Source organism: Metarhizium robertsii, assembly GCF_000187425.2.
Source record: "Metarhizium robertsii ARSEF 23 chromosome Unknown MAA_Scf_20, whole genome shotgun sequence".
In the NCBI taxonomy this organism is placed as follows: domain Eukaryota; kingdom Fungi; phylum Ascomycota; class Sordariomycetes; order Hypocreales; family Clavicipitaceae; genus Metarhizium; species Metarhizium robertsii.
Genome location: NW_011942161.1, coordinates 21677 through 36010, shown reverse-complemented (window position 1 = coordinate 36010; position 14334 = coordinate 21677). Strand labels below are relative to the sequence as shown.

At 49.1% G+C, this 14334-nt stretch overlaps 4 protein-coding genes across 4 annotated transcripts; 1 reads left to right on the top strand and 3 right to left on the bottom strand.

Annotated features, from left to right (window-relative positions):
• Window positions 1–928: 928 nt before the first annotated feature.
• MAA_10173 (patatin-like phospholipase) lies at window positions 929–4281 on the bottom strand (the record flags this gene model as incomplete). The annotated part of the gene is made up of 4 exons (XM_007828171.2): window positions 929–2063; window positions 2206–2656; window positions 2720–3259; window positions 3348–4281. 4 exons carry the CDS (start codon window positions 4279–4281, stop codon window positions 929–931), a joined length of 3060 nt encoding a protein of 1019 aa, XP_007826362.2.
• Window positions 4282–4981: 700 nt separating this feature from the next.
• Window positions 4982–6010, bottom strand: MAA_10172 (uncharacterized protein; the record flags this gene model as incomplete). The annotated part of the gene is made up of 1 exon (XM_007828170.2): window positions 4982–6010. One exon carries the CDS (start codon window positions 6008–6010, stop codon window positions 4982–4984), a length of 1029 nt encoding a protein of 342 aa, XP_007826361.2.
• A 1280-nt stretch (window positions 6011–7290) lies between these two features.
• MAA_11765 (uncharacterized protein) lies at window positions 7291–8627 on the top strand (the record flags this gene model as incomplete). The annotated part of the gene is made up of 2 exons (XM_011412803.1): window positions 7291–8310; window positions 8373–8627. 2 exons carry the CDS (start codon window positions 7291–7293, stop codon window positions 8625–8627), a joined length of 1275 nt encoding a protein of 424 aa, XP_011411105.1.
• Window positions 8628–11146: 2519 nt separating this feature from the next.
• On the bottom strand, window positions 11147–13021 carry MAA_10171 (Acyl-CoA dehydrogenase/oxidase; the record flags this gene model as incomplete). Its single annotated transcript, XM_007828169.2, has 4 exons — window positions 11147–11685; window positions 11735–12715; window positions 12767–12814; window positions 12856–13021. 4 exons carry the CDS (start codon window positions 13019–13021, stop codon window positions 11147–11149), a joined length of 1734 nt encoding a protein of 577 aa, XP_007826360.2.
• Between the last annotated feature and the right edge of the window lie 1313 nt (window positions 13022–14334).

Here is a 14334-nt window from a genome sequence, read left to right as displayed (position 1 = left end):
TCTATTCCTCTTGAGCTGCGGTGCCTTGCCAGTTAACCTTATCGGGTGTGGCAGGCTCGACGAGGTCGCCGCCAGGGAGATTTATCTCCTTTGCTTTATTTGGTAGCACGCTACCACTGAAAAAAGGGCTCCCGCTGGTCCCCGTACAAAGACCAGGTGAAAAGATGTGGACGCGACACTCCCAAGGGCCGGGCGTGTCGACATCATCGTGATCCCGCTGACGGGTATCGATACCGACAACAAACTGCCGCCAGGCGAACATCTGCTACCTAGGGGAGATTATATTGCCACAGGATGCCACGGAGCTTAAAGCATTGCACTATGGGCTTGAAGGGCTCTAGAGTTTGTTAGTTTCTTTTCCTAGCTTACGGGGGGATCAGGGTAGTATATTTCGATGAAGCTAGAATAGCACGCCTCATGCCTACACCAAGGCGCCAGTTAGGCGATACAAGAATCAATCATCAATCAATAAATAATGCAGTTTAGCTAGTTATTGTAACTAGTTATGTACATACTCTCGTTATGTTAATTCGGTCGCAATGAGTTCTTTGTGCGCGCCTACGAGCAGTTCTAGTCTTTTGCAAACTCCGGCCTTGGTCCATGTGCAGGTCCCGTTCATCTTTGACCGAATTTACGAACGGGCGACAAAGGCCCGCGCCGCATTGGCATCCAAAAACAGACGGGCGACAAATGCCCGCGCCGCATTGGCATCCAAATTGTGAACAACCACTAACTAAACATCACATCCACAATCTACGCTTTTTATGCCCTGCACAGGAGAAATTCATAGCTAGTGCGGCTCACGGGAGTATTCCTTTCAAGTCATACATTCTGATTGGAAATGGCGTACAATGCATGTCCCCCGTCTACCTCCCCCTCCTCCAAACGCAGTCTGAATGGAACCACCCACCAGTTAAGATCACGGCTCTCATTTTGGTGGGTAGTACTGACTTGCCGACCACCATAGCCTGCGTCTCTTGCAGCCATCCTCTCTTGAAGCTTTCGTCGTCGACTTGCGTTTCAAGCCGGGCTTTCGATCTTCACACTCAACACTTAGAGGAGCATTGCCAATGTGGCGTGGTTTTCGATGCCATCTTCTGTGATCCGGCAGGCCAAAAGGTGCATCAAGCCCTTGCTTTTCAACCAGCGTGCAGAGTCGATATGGGCTACCGCTCAACGGGTAGTTTCTGCCGTCTGGCCATCTGAGCGATGCAGACAATTTCTGCCCCTCTGTTTGGAACTCTACCGGCATGAAAAAATTCCCCGTTTCGTCCCAAAAAGCGGGGGACAGAAAGTTACCCGCCATGACCTTGTCGTTCACAACAAACCTCGCGTTCCATGCCATTAGCTTCTCAATAAGTAAGGACAGGGTGGGATCGCCGCTCTTGCGTAGACATAAAATACGACTGGGTCCTTTGAATGTGGCACCATCCTGCACTGGCACGTCCTCAAGCTCGAAGTAGAACATGGATGCGATGATACGATCCGCCATGCTCTCTATGTCTGTCGACAACGAAGCATCATTGTGTACTCTCTGTTTGAGCTTTGGAATAGCCTTCACATCGTCAAGCCTAGCCTCCATCTGTACTCTCTGTTTGAGCTCTGGAATAGCCTCCACATCGTCAAGCCTAGCCTCCATGCCCTCCAAAGAGGTATCCAGTCGAATGCACCTGTCCCGCAGCTCGGAAGTGTTATCTATGGATGTTGTGTATCTTCCCCAGTATGACAATTCCCGCAGCTCGGAAGTGTTATCCATGGATGCTGTGTATCTTCCCCAGTATGACAACCCACTGAGTAGCCACTCGTACGCGGACATAACCCTGTTTAACGCGCTCGTCTTGTATGCTTCAACTACCGCAGCTATTACGCCACCACTGCTTCCATGGCGGGGGCGCACATCGTTTGACTTTGACCCTGAGCCAATATTCAGCAGAAATTGATAAGTGCCATTTTTAGAGTACAGCCGGTAGTATTGGGAAAGGAGTAGAGTGATTGGATTGTTCTCAATCATGCCCGCATCTTGCAGCCAACCAATGCCCAGTATAAACTTGGGCGGAAAAAATCTAGCACATAATTAGTAAAGCTGCGCTGGCCTGTTAACTAGTTAGTGGGCTACTACGTACGTCGGGGCTGCCGTGCAGCTTCGGGCACTACTCATGGCTATTAACACTCGTCGCAGTGGGTGGATCTGTGCGCATGACTTACACGTCTGATACCGCAATATGGTTACCATTTCCATACAGCTCATAGCCTGAGCCTTGAACCGCTCGGTGACCGCTGGCGGTCAATTGCCCTCCCGGCATATTTGTGCACGGGCCTCGTTCTTTTACGTCGTCCCCAACTCCGTTGTAGTTGGTGAATACAAAGATGGACGGCTCAGGACTTCTTGCGACGGGAAGCAGAATGCGGGCGCCAATAGAAGACGCGTACGAAGGATCTAACATCCTCCGTCTATCGCCGTAGGTCTGTTCAATGGCCGTTTCCAGTGATTGTGCAGAATACAGTGATCTGTTCCACAGTGCCAAAACTGTCGACAGAACAGGTATGTGCTGCAGCGGGCCTTTGCGAAATATCACGTTTGCCATCTCCTCATACTTCCCAGTACACACCGACGGATGCCACCCCTGAAGGTATAACGCGATAAGATTCAGACCACCTGCTCCACGTTAGTCTCATGTCCCTTCCCTGCCCTCGTAAGGGAGCTTCCTCTGCTACATACCAGCACTAACGCCTGCGGCTAGTTGAAAGTGTTCTTGTATTCGGATAGGCAAACCAATGCGTTCTTCTAAAAGGCGAAGTATTTCCGTTTGTACAATTCCACGAACCCCTCCGCCGTCGAGGCAGAGCAGCCCGACGCCCGTTGTAGGGGGCCGGTCCAAAACTACGAGATTACACGCGTTGTCGCATAGAAAGCAGCTACGCACAATGAAGCGATCGGGGTTCTGGCGGCACTGGTTGCCGAAGTCCTTGACGCAGCTGACACACAGCGTGTGGCTGCATGGAAGCTGATATTCCGGCCGTCTCCTTAGACAAACAAAGCATGTGTCAGTACTGCCCTCTACCCTCGACCAGTTTTTTCTATGACGTTTCATGCTGTCTTGGAGTATATCGGTGATCTCGCCTCCAGCACGCCGAAACTTCGTGTGTAGGAGGTTCATATGGTGTAAGATAAGATCGGGGCTGGGGAATTTAATGTTCTCAGAGAGCTGCCGACATGCGCCCCGGTATAAGACGGTGAAGACATCGTGTATATTGAATTCTAGTGAATGAAGTATCAATAGTTAGCCTGTGAGTTGAGTTGCGGCAAGTCCTGAAATTGACATGCAAGACAGGCACGGCTGACGAACCATGCATCCCTGGGGTCAAATGATCGAGCAGAAAACTAGCAGCAATTGATTCCGCCGCGAACGACTGGTCGTAGCTTTCCGACAGTGTCTCTACATAGTTGTTCAGATGCTTAATCAGATCTGGAGCGACAGGGTGGAGCGCTCGAGAGGCCTCAACATAACGGAAGGGACGTTTTGCGGAAGCAGTGCTGAACGATTCTTCGAATAACCCCATCATATGACGGCCAGAGAAGAGCATGTTGTGATTGATCTTCCAGCGACGAGTGCGAACGGCTGTTTGTCCCAGCCTTTCGCGGATAGGCCCGAATCCATCGGTTGACCATGTGGACTGCTCTATTCTCACAACGCATATTTTGCCTGTTGGAAGCCTCTTCGCCAACTGCCTCTGGACCGTTACGGGCTGCAGAGGGTAAAATTCAGACAATAAAACTACGATGCCGGGCAATGGGGTCCCTGTGCCAGCTTCCCTCCAGGCGAGCATCCATTGAGTTATTTGCGCTTCAATGACACGCATGTCTGACTGGTTCATGCACATGAAGTAGAGAACATCTGCAAAGGGAAGGAGTATCCTGGGCAAGACGCTTAGTGATTCCGCTCTCGGGAAGACTTTTTCCTGTATGACAGATGCACTGAGAGTTCCTCGGGTAGACGCACAACGGGGTGGGGAGTGTGAAAGTAAGGATTTTGTGTTGGCGATCAGCAGTGGGTGTCGCCCTTTGGCAGTGTCAGGGTCGAGACGCAAATGAACTCCAGACTCTTCGTCCTCTGGAAAATACTTCCACTCCGGGGATTCAAAAAACAAAGCCAGACTAGGTGTCTGGCTGTAGGGATCCCGAAGAGAGCGTATCAAGGTGCGTAGCCGGTAGGTTTGCCGCACGATGCAAGAAGCTTCCTGATTGAAGATGTCTAACCACAGTGTGTCTTCCCACTGCATGCCCCAGCAGTAGAACACTGATCCCGCCGTAATATAGCTATGATGGGCATGATGGAAAAATCCATTATAAGAATTTTGCCCTTGATTTAGGACATGTGCTTCATCTTGTTACGCAACCCATGGGAAATTGGCCGTTTCTTAACAAGCAAGAACCCCTTTTAACCACACTGAAGACCTGGATATGGATGTGTGTTTAAAATAATGCACTGTGTACGCCACTAACAGGATGCCCTAGGAATAATGCACTGTGCACGCCACTAACAGGATGCCCTAGGTTCTAGGATAGGCGAGAAACAAGAATAACTTGTCCAAGATCTATAAAACTCCCATGGTCGCGGGCATTCGAGGAACAATACGTAGTTATGGTAAGTACGATTATGAACGGGGATATTTTATTGGCTATTGTCATGATCGCTGGACAACTTCTGCTGTACGCATTGCTTCATCTATGGCAGCGACATTCACATTCCCACCACCAGCCCGGCCTAGTTACTAAGTCTCCAATAAAGCAATGGCCGCCGGGAAAGAAAAGACGGCACAACCGAGGCCAGATATCGGGACTGCGTCGATCAGCTCGAATTCGAGAGGCCTTGCAACGCAGAGAATAAGAAGAGGGGCCATCGTTTTTTGTTTCACCAACAACATACTAATGACCTACACGGGTGAGAGGGGAAGCACAACCACAGCTTTGTCGTTTGCATCAAGCAGCCCCACGAATTGCTGCTGCCCCTAAATCCACAGTTGTTCCGAGACGTTCAGCGCCTTCCCATCGCGCATCGAGGAGCAGAGATTGCAAGCCATTCGATAAATAGAGATCAATCAGATCCTCGATAAATGCCTCCATAGTCTTTTCACAAATCTTAGTGCCATTTCCTGCCCTGCGATATGCCGCAAAGATTATGCCCCGGTTCACGTCTCGGTTGTGTTGATCAGGATTGAAAGATGGACGACTTCCATGACAGGGCCGAGCTGAACTCCTGTAGTATGTGCAAATCTGGCCGTTCGCCAACTCGCCCGGACCGGCGTTGTCCGGATATTCGCCATGCCCATTTTGCAGAATATCCACATGAAAAGGGAGCTGTAATGGTGAAGACATATTATGGAGGCCATACGCCGCCAGGAACTGCCACCTGAAGCGTACGTTCGGCGAGGTAGCATCATGGCGGGTTTGAAACTTGGATAGCGGAAGAACGTGTCCAGCATCTTCACAAATATGAATTGCATATGCCAAATCTAGTCCGTGGCGTTGAGAGAAGTCCATGATTTTCCATGCAGCGACTACAGAGTGCCAGGTCCGATTGTGCGGCAACAAAGCAAGTGGTGGTCGTGGAAGGGGTTCTCCCGTTGGTGTTGACGGTCTTGGCTGGAATTCCACGGATCCCTCCTTGGTAACACGCGATCTCGGCGTGTTTTCCTTGCTGGCGATTTTTGTAGAAATTTCGTCAAAGTCGACTAGCGTTGCGCTATCTCTCCTTGGAGTAGACGGGGGACTGGAGTCGAGAGATACAGTTTCAACTTCTCTCTCAGGCACTGGTAATGGGGCTATCGACACACCGCAGTCATTCAGAAACCCGGTGTTCAGATGCTTGGCCGCCGCCGTACCTTCGTTTCGAGCCGCCATTTTACCCCTGGTGGGAGCCATATAAGATGGGGGAGGATACCTAGCTTCCGACGGTGAGGGCATCACCGTGGTGACAGGCGAAACACGCTGTCGACCAAACCACTTCATCACGGCCATTTGCCAGATTTTCTGTGACGTGGTGGGTGCAAACTAGCATGGATTGAATCAAAAGACGGGCAATTTGCTTTGCCTACAAATTGCATGAATAATTGCAAGTAGTTAAATAAGTATGTAAATATGACTAACTAACTAGCCAAGTATGAATACAAAGCCAGTTCTATCCTTCGTCGTGAGTGAGCAAGACTGTGCAAGCTTGCATTGCCACACTAGACATCGAGATGACGTAAAATTTAATCGCTCATCTCGTGCGCGGGTATTTACAACAAAACGAAGCCGAAACAAACACTACGGCTAAACGTCCGACGGCGCTATACCGTGATGTTACTTATTTACGGTGGTCACATCTCACGCTATAACCATCTCGGACGAGGCGCACGGAGAAATTCAGGCCCCAGAAAAGCCCACTCAGTTCCAACAAAGGGTATGGTGGCTACCGTTAAGTTGTAACTTGTCAATATGTGAAGGGCACACTGTGGTTGAGTCACTAGTTCAATCACCGTCTCTTGCCGACGCCCTCGAACCATCGCTCTTAACACAGCCTCAACCTCGGCATCAGATGGGCTGTTTGGCAAACATGAGCATAGACGAGGGTTTGGATATGTAGTCATGGATATGAGTGGATTTTATTGAATGGCTATGGCTTGTGAGACGGCCTGTACATGAGCATATATCATACCACCCAAGACTAACTATGATTAGGGCTGTGTCTTCTTGCCGCTGGGTAAGCGTAGGTAGAAGCTTCCCGCCCCCTTATATCACTGTCAGATATGATCATAAATAACTAACCAAATGCATAAAGACACAATATTTTTGTGCAAGTAGCGCGGTGGTCATTCTGAGAATGACCTATATCATTTGTCCCATTTCAAGGACCCCGTTCGGTCCACTTACGCTGTACTGAATCTTGCTTGTCCACGACAGCATACTTACCAGAGCGAGCGTAGCAAAACCATGTTTCGCCAGTCAGCATACAATATATGTATTTACATATATACCAAGTTACGTAACCCCTGGAGTTGATGTCGCAGACTTGGTAGCAAGGGCTCATGAGGTAAATGAAGCGCATGGACCACTGTTTCAAAGTCTCGTACGGATATGACACATGGCCATACCCAGGTCATTCTGTTCACAAGAGACTCGTAGGCATCATGTTTCTCAATAGGTTCAGCACTCTGGAGCCCACGCTGCTTTATATATTCAAATACGAAATACGCCGAGTCGAAATATATTTTGTGCCACAAATTGACAAGGCGACAATACAAGGCAGTATGACCCTTCCGTCTGAATTGTATTTGAAAGTGCTGTCCAACCTGAGTTCATCAGATCTAGCGGTTTTGGCAAGATGCAGCAGAACGCAATGCCAAATTGTAACGCCAATTCTTTACAGGAAGCTGTCATTGCAGCTGCATTCCGGTGACCCGGACGCTAGCAGCACCTTGCTGCTGCGAACTCTCAGTGCGAACCCTCGGCTCCGCTACTTTATACGGCAAGTCGAGGTAGTAAACGCCTCGTCGACATACTGGACTTCAGGCCATTCCAAATTATTGGGTATCCTCCTCTCCAGCATTTTGACCCATCCAGACCGTATCACATCTTTCACGTGGAAGGCTGGCCTGCTACCGACGCACATTTTCTTCCCCGAGATGTCGATCCTCGAATGCACCCGGATCCTCAACATGTCAGATTTGCTCTGGGTCAGGTGGCATCTGCTGTACTGTCGCTCCCTCAAATCCATTCGCTTGCACGTATCAAAGCGGATGGACCAACGATCCCTACAATGGTTTCTTTCAAACTTATCTCTGCAGCGTGTACGACACCTACACCTCCAGGGTGCCGACTTAACAACAATGAACATTGACGTTGTTTACTCACTCCAAACACTAGACCTGAAGCTGTGCCGCGGTCTAGACGGCTTTTTGGCCCGACTCGTTTCGTATGGAGTTCCACAATCATTAAAGGTATTGAGATTAGCCGGAGACATTGCTCTAACATCTCTAGAATGTTTCTTATCGGCTGTGGCATCCAAGACACGGCTTCAAGAGCTGTCTCTTAGGATTGGCGGGGCTACTAGGTTTCCCAGCACTAAGGCTATCCAAGCGCTCGCACCGGGGCTCTCAACCCTGGTGCTGGACTTCAGGCAGAATCTCTCTGATCCCCGGTCCTCTCTAAAATACACAATCAAAGACTTTCAGGATTTTATCAAAGAATTCCCTTTGTTGAGGTCGGTAGGATTCGCATTGGATCTGCGGAATCCAAAGTGCCAGCGGTACCAGAGAACCAAGTTCGTGGTAAGCACTGCGCCGAAATCTCTTAGAGGTCATGGCCGCCAGAAGACTAATTGCGAGAGCAGAAAGATGTTACACTCGAGAATTCCAGTCTTGAGTACCTCCACCTCCGTGGCCACTGCGTTCCGCTGAAGCGGTCTATCCTGGATGCAAAACACCTGGCCGCCCCGTTCGTAAAGAACGGCCCGCTTCGGGTTTTACTAGACCATGGCTCGCGCCTACGCAAACTCAGTTTCAGTCAGAAATCATACGAATTCTCTACGGTGTCCGATGAAGAACGATTACAACTAAGCACAGATTTATACGGGGTGTATGGGTGATCCTGGGAAGCAAAAGTTGCGGCGATGACCGGTAGGCGTGATTGCCATCGTAAATCATGCAATACACCTTTGTTTACGGGGCGGTTTGCCCTCGTTTAGATTAATGTGACATCCACTACAATGCGTAGCACCATTCGTAGTGTCATGTATAGTCATTCTATGAGGACGGGTCAAGCCGTCTATCACCAACTCCCCCAGCAGGTTGATTCTAGAAGCTTCTCTGGAGGCGTACTGGGAATACATAAGGCGCTATTATCATGTTGCGGCATTATATACTTCCTTTTCTTCTTCATCTTCATAGTAAACAGCTTAGAGACTAGCTAGTTGAGTCAACTCTCTAGAGGCCTTTCACAAGGCCAACTAAACACGCCCATCGCAAACGGTCAGAATGCATCTTACGTTAATATAAATCGCATCAGGTATTTTCTCATACACTTTTGTGGTACTGTACATAGATTTGTGTCTATAACAATATACATAAATACCTAGTGGTACGGAATGTCCCACTAGGCAGTGAGTCGCTGGCAGTAACTCTTTATGTCTTGGCATATGACTCGCACCAAGTCAACAAGATACAAGCCGTCTACAGAATACCACAGCGTGGGCAGACTCCCTCTTTCTTCTCTATCTTGATGGTAAAGAGCATAGGGACTAGTTAGTTGAATCAACCTGCTGGGAGAGTTGGTGATAGGCCGCACAGCCGCCGTTCGAGCGGCATGACCCGTTACAATTGTTGTAAAACAGATGGAACCTCCCAGAAGGTATCGCGTAGATTTGGTACCCATATTGCCAGCTGGCTATTGACAGCATTGTCCACGGCGGCGTTGACAAGGATGTGACGTGCTGAGCCCGATGGTGGCTCGGCTTGCACTCTCGCCTGCTTGTCCTTTCGAGATTCGTTAGAGTCATCTAATCAGTTGTCAATATACTCGCTAGACTGTTAAAGTTTACACCATTAGTCCAAACTACGCCCACAAGCGTGAATCAATTCCATTTACTACCACTGGGAGATGTTAGACAAATAATTTCTCTTGGTGTTCACTGTTGATATAGATTAATAACAGCGCTGCCCGGGGAGACGGTGTACATAGTGAGGACTAATAGTCTCAACAGTCTGGATTATTGGGAGCCCTGTAGCTTGCTTCACTGACTCACATGTCATGAAGATCATGTGGCCGTGGACGATGCGTAGAGGTGTGGCCAACCCTTCAACGACGCGCCCTCGTAGTAATTACAATGCCTGTATACCAAATTCAATTCAATTACAATGCCTGTATCTGGTCATGCTATCCAAGCCGCTCACCAAGAGCAGTGCGCCTTTAAGGGCTCTCACCAAATGGCGGGCATCACTAGAGACAAATGTTTCTGGGCGGAGGCGGTTTAGGGTCCCAAATTTAGAATAAGATTGCATCCTCCTGCTAATGCCGTCAGTGTCATGCCGTAAATTTTGGTTTAGTCTTTTCTGAGCTTTAGATAAGTGCAAGTAAAGCTATGCTTGGGAATTTGGCACGCGAAGTATGATTGGAATTCATTTAAAGACCGGACGGCCGTTACCTCTATCTTTTTGCTGTGTATGTGCTGAAATAGATTCTTTTGCTATGAGTACACACAGTCATTCATCCGGCCCACACAATGTCCCCCCAAAGGCGCAGCAGCGCATTCAGGAAGAACTCAGGACAGCTTTGAGAGCAGTTCTGGTGCCTATGCTGCGCCCCATATTGGGTGGCTTCCTCGCCGCTTCCAAAGAAGTGGCGGAACAACAAGCACTCCAATTTAAAAACCATTCCGATGAAATTTTCCTAGCTATGGATGAAAAATTAAAGAAAATGGAAAAATCCATGAGCCAGAAACACGTCCAGGAACCAGCGGATACTCCTGTTGCTCGTCGTCACAACCGGAACCCTTCACCCCAGCACCATGACAAAGTTACTAAGAAGACAAAAGGAGCCACCCGGACAAAAGCGACTTTAAACCGCCCAGGAGGCTCGGCTCGCAGGAACCCTTCACGGGCCTGCCGAGTTAAATGGAGGCAAAACCAAGCATTGGTGTATTAGTTAAGTGGAGAATGGAGAATATTGAGCGGAGAGGCAACGACTCGTTTTTTTGACTTGCGCCAAAGAATTTGCGTTTTGTGTTCGCAAGTGGCTTGTTGTTGTCTGGCGTACCGTGGTGTACCACTTTTTCGTCGTCGTATTCCTTGGCTCTTTATTCCAGGATCGGTCTTAAGTACTGTCTAGTTAATGCATGCAATGTTTTCATTTCAATCCTTGAGTTGCCATGTGCATAATTCCGGTCCGCCAACTCGACGTTTGGGGGAATTTCAATTTGCTAGTTACAAAGAACTAACTAACCAACCATTGGAGGCCTGCTTGGAAGCATCTACGCACCTAACTAAGCCAGCCGTAGTGAATAGGATCATACGGCACAATCAGTTATTCCGGAACAGCACTCGAAAGATCCTCTTCAAAGAGGAAAGTCAACAAGCACGCAGTATCCGAAGTTTTGTATTACAGGACGATCTAGAGCTTGCTTGATGTTTCCAGGGACGCAGAAGGATCACTGTGTCCGAAGGACTGGAGTGTCTGTAGAAAAATGCGCCATGACTCGTCGGACATTATCGGTGCAGTTATGTAGGCTGCTTCTGCAGTATTGTCAGCAAATTGTAGCAAGAGCGGGAGGACCGCCTTGTACGCCTCCACCAGAGACTTGAAGAACTGCTTCCTCGTAATGACGCCGCTTCCGGTGTACCAACTCAGATCTTCCTCCATACAGAGAAGCGCGTACAGGTGGAGCAGTTCCCGTTGCACCCCGCGGGCTCTCGCAGCTTCATATGCCATTCTTTCGCCTATTGCTTCTATGAGTTTTCTGCACCGCGGCACAATGTTGTTGTTGAATGCTGCGCTGCGACGTTCCCCATATCCACCGAGATCAATCATTTCCTGCCTGGCTTCTGCAATCAACCCGAGCTCGTGTTTGGCCAGAGGAGCGAGTGGATCTTGCGGTTCCGGCAGCGAGTACTTGTCTCCCAGCAGCTCGGATCCCAGACCTGAACGCGGCGCTCTTTGTCAGTGGCACGTGTGGCCAGGGCCAAGAGCAGGTTCACTTACGTATACATAACACCAGAGTGTCGCCCTCAGCAATAGAGTTGCCCTGGAAGGTCAGTGCGAGCTCGCTAATTTGGTTATAGGCAAACAGGCCCTGCCACCCGCAGCGCTCAGAAAGTTCGGTGAGAAGCTTTGTCTCCCGCCCAACTGACGTCTTGAAAACCACGGCTAATGCTTGCCGAACACTGCCACTCAGTGTTTTACTACAGAACCGGTCGATGGTCCATTCGGCAAATGCTCTAAGTACGGTGGACTTTACAAATCCTCGAACAATGGGCCACCTCTGAGTACTAAAGCGTAGAATGGGCACCTTTGCTGCCCCGTCGCCCGTTGTGATGAGTCGGCGCCGACTGTAGGTGAGAGCAACGCGACTTCCGATCCTGAGGGCCGACACACCCATAATCGAAAGCGACAGTGTGCCGATGGAGACCCTCCAGATCTGTTGCAGAAAGTCGCGTCGGGCGTCATCTGGTTTGGCTTCGGACCCTAAGAGGGCTGTTGGTGGCAGAAGGACGTGGTCGAAGCTCGTTATGCCATGGTCCAGTGGTTTTGTGCCTGGTCGTACGGGGAGGATCCTTGATGTAATGCCCCTGCGCATTTGCTGTGAGTCATTAAGCTCCACAACAAAAGGCTTCACGCCATGGTCGTCATGGCCCACGATAAGTCGAGCAAACACTATGGCCACGCGTGGCATGCCACACAGGGGAGTCGACGGCGGCATCGCCTTCCAAGCCGACTCGTTTGGGCTGTGCAAGTCGAAGCAGCCATTTGGCAACAACGTCGCAGCGGTCTCTAGATTGCGGGCATCCAGGCCGTGTCCAACCTCTGTCAGCATGAATTCACCACATGTCCTAAAACTCAGCAGGTCGTCCAGCAAATTCGATAAATCCGGACGAGTTGTGAAGAATGAGCTCAGAGTCCCGATGCAGAGGTTTAGATGAATAGTAGCAATGATGAAAGCAGTCATGTCACGGGTAGCGATCACTACCTCGTTAGCATCTTTTCGGGGTGTACAATACTTGTTTCGTTACGTACAATCGAAATGGAAGGCCCAGAATTTTGGAGAGAGATCATGGATGTCATCTATTGTCAGTCCTGTGCAGACGGAAAACTCGTCAACATACAAATCGCAATTGAGCCACCGAACTTGGGATTAGGCGTACCAATGTTCCGACACATTGAACGTGCTCGGTCATAATGCAACCGAAAAGCTTCTGGCGTGGTTGAGGGGTATTGTTCCCTGGAGAGCGACCAAATCTCTTCGTTTAGAATCGGCTTAGACAAGTCCATCTTGGGTGTGCGCTCGCGGCAGAAAGACTATAGACAGAACGAGTTCACAAACACGGCATTGAAAGGAGCCGAGATAAGTCTGCACATTATATATATGTCGACGCTATAAGGTTTCTTACCATCACTCGCATTCTGGATCTAAGCCTTGCGGATGAGATTACACTTGCCGGCTCGCGGTCCTTGCGGGAGTTGGTGGAGAGTCTGGTTCATTTTCGTGGTGGAAGCACAGTGGATTGCAGTGGATTGCGGTTGATTGTCCACGCAGGGAGTTGTTAACATTGTTCTGCATGCACGTATCCTCGTCACGCACATTGTGGAAACCAAAACATCTAAGTCGCTTTTGGTATGTAAATATGCAGGCACTTCAATACTGCAAGCACGGTGAATCTGTCCGTGTGTGTTCTTGACCCGCGTTGGCGACGCTAACGAACTATCCCCATCGTACATACGCCTGATCGCAACATGAGAAGTTAGATCCTCACAAAATAGCGGAAATGACAGCTATTTTCGTCAATTCTAAACCCTATTCCGATGAGTCTGATGGTCTCTTCCCAGCTCCCCACTGGAAATGCGTGCTTGTTCGTAAAATATGGGGATTGGATCCTGCTGAGTCGCTATGCCGAATGTCTGCGACGAAAATCCAACGTATTCGCTGAATAAGGCGGGCAGCATGTATCGTGGCCGACAGAACAAATCACAGTGCAGACTGGATTAAAGATCTTGTTACGTGAGGCATCGCGCCTCTGGTGAGTGATAAGTGGCTTCTTTTGAACATGCCGTCCCACATTTTCCCCAAATGCTAATTCTGTTGGGATAATGTCTCTGTTGACTGACGTCGCAGAGCTTGCTGGTTGTCATAACGTCAGTTATTCCCACTAAGCTCAGCTAATGTACTGTAACAATGAGTCTGATAACGTCACAAATTCATGGCCGAAAATACATACCACAGCGAACCATGTCGATGCACCGACACAGTCTTTTTCGACGCAGAGGTGAAAATATTTGAAGACAAACTCGCGAAGGGGCGGAGGGAAAGGAGGAGGCTATGAGAGCCAACCCTAGAGAGTTTCAAATCGATCAGGTCATCACCGCATTTATACATATTTACAGTGTATCACTTAGTTACTATAACTAATTGCAGTAGTTAGAGAATCGGCATAACGTGATAAATATCGTTCAGCACTTAAGCCGGATACAGTATATATATATATATATATTAAAGCAAGCGTCAGGACAAATTGAGAAGTGATCTTAAATTTGTCAGTCATGACCAATACTGCGAGCCCAAGCCGTTGAAGATTGCAAAATCCTCA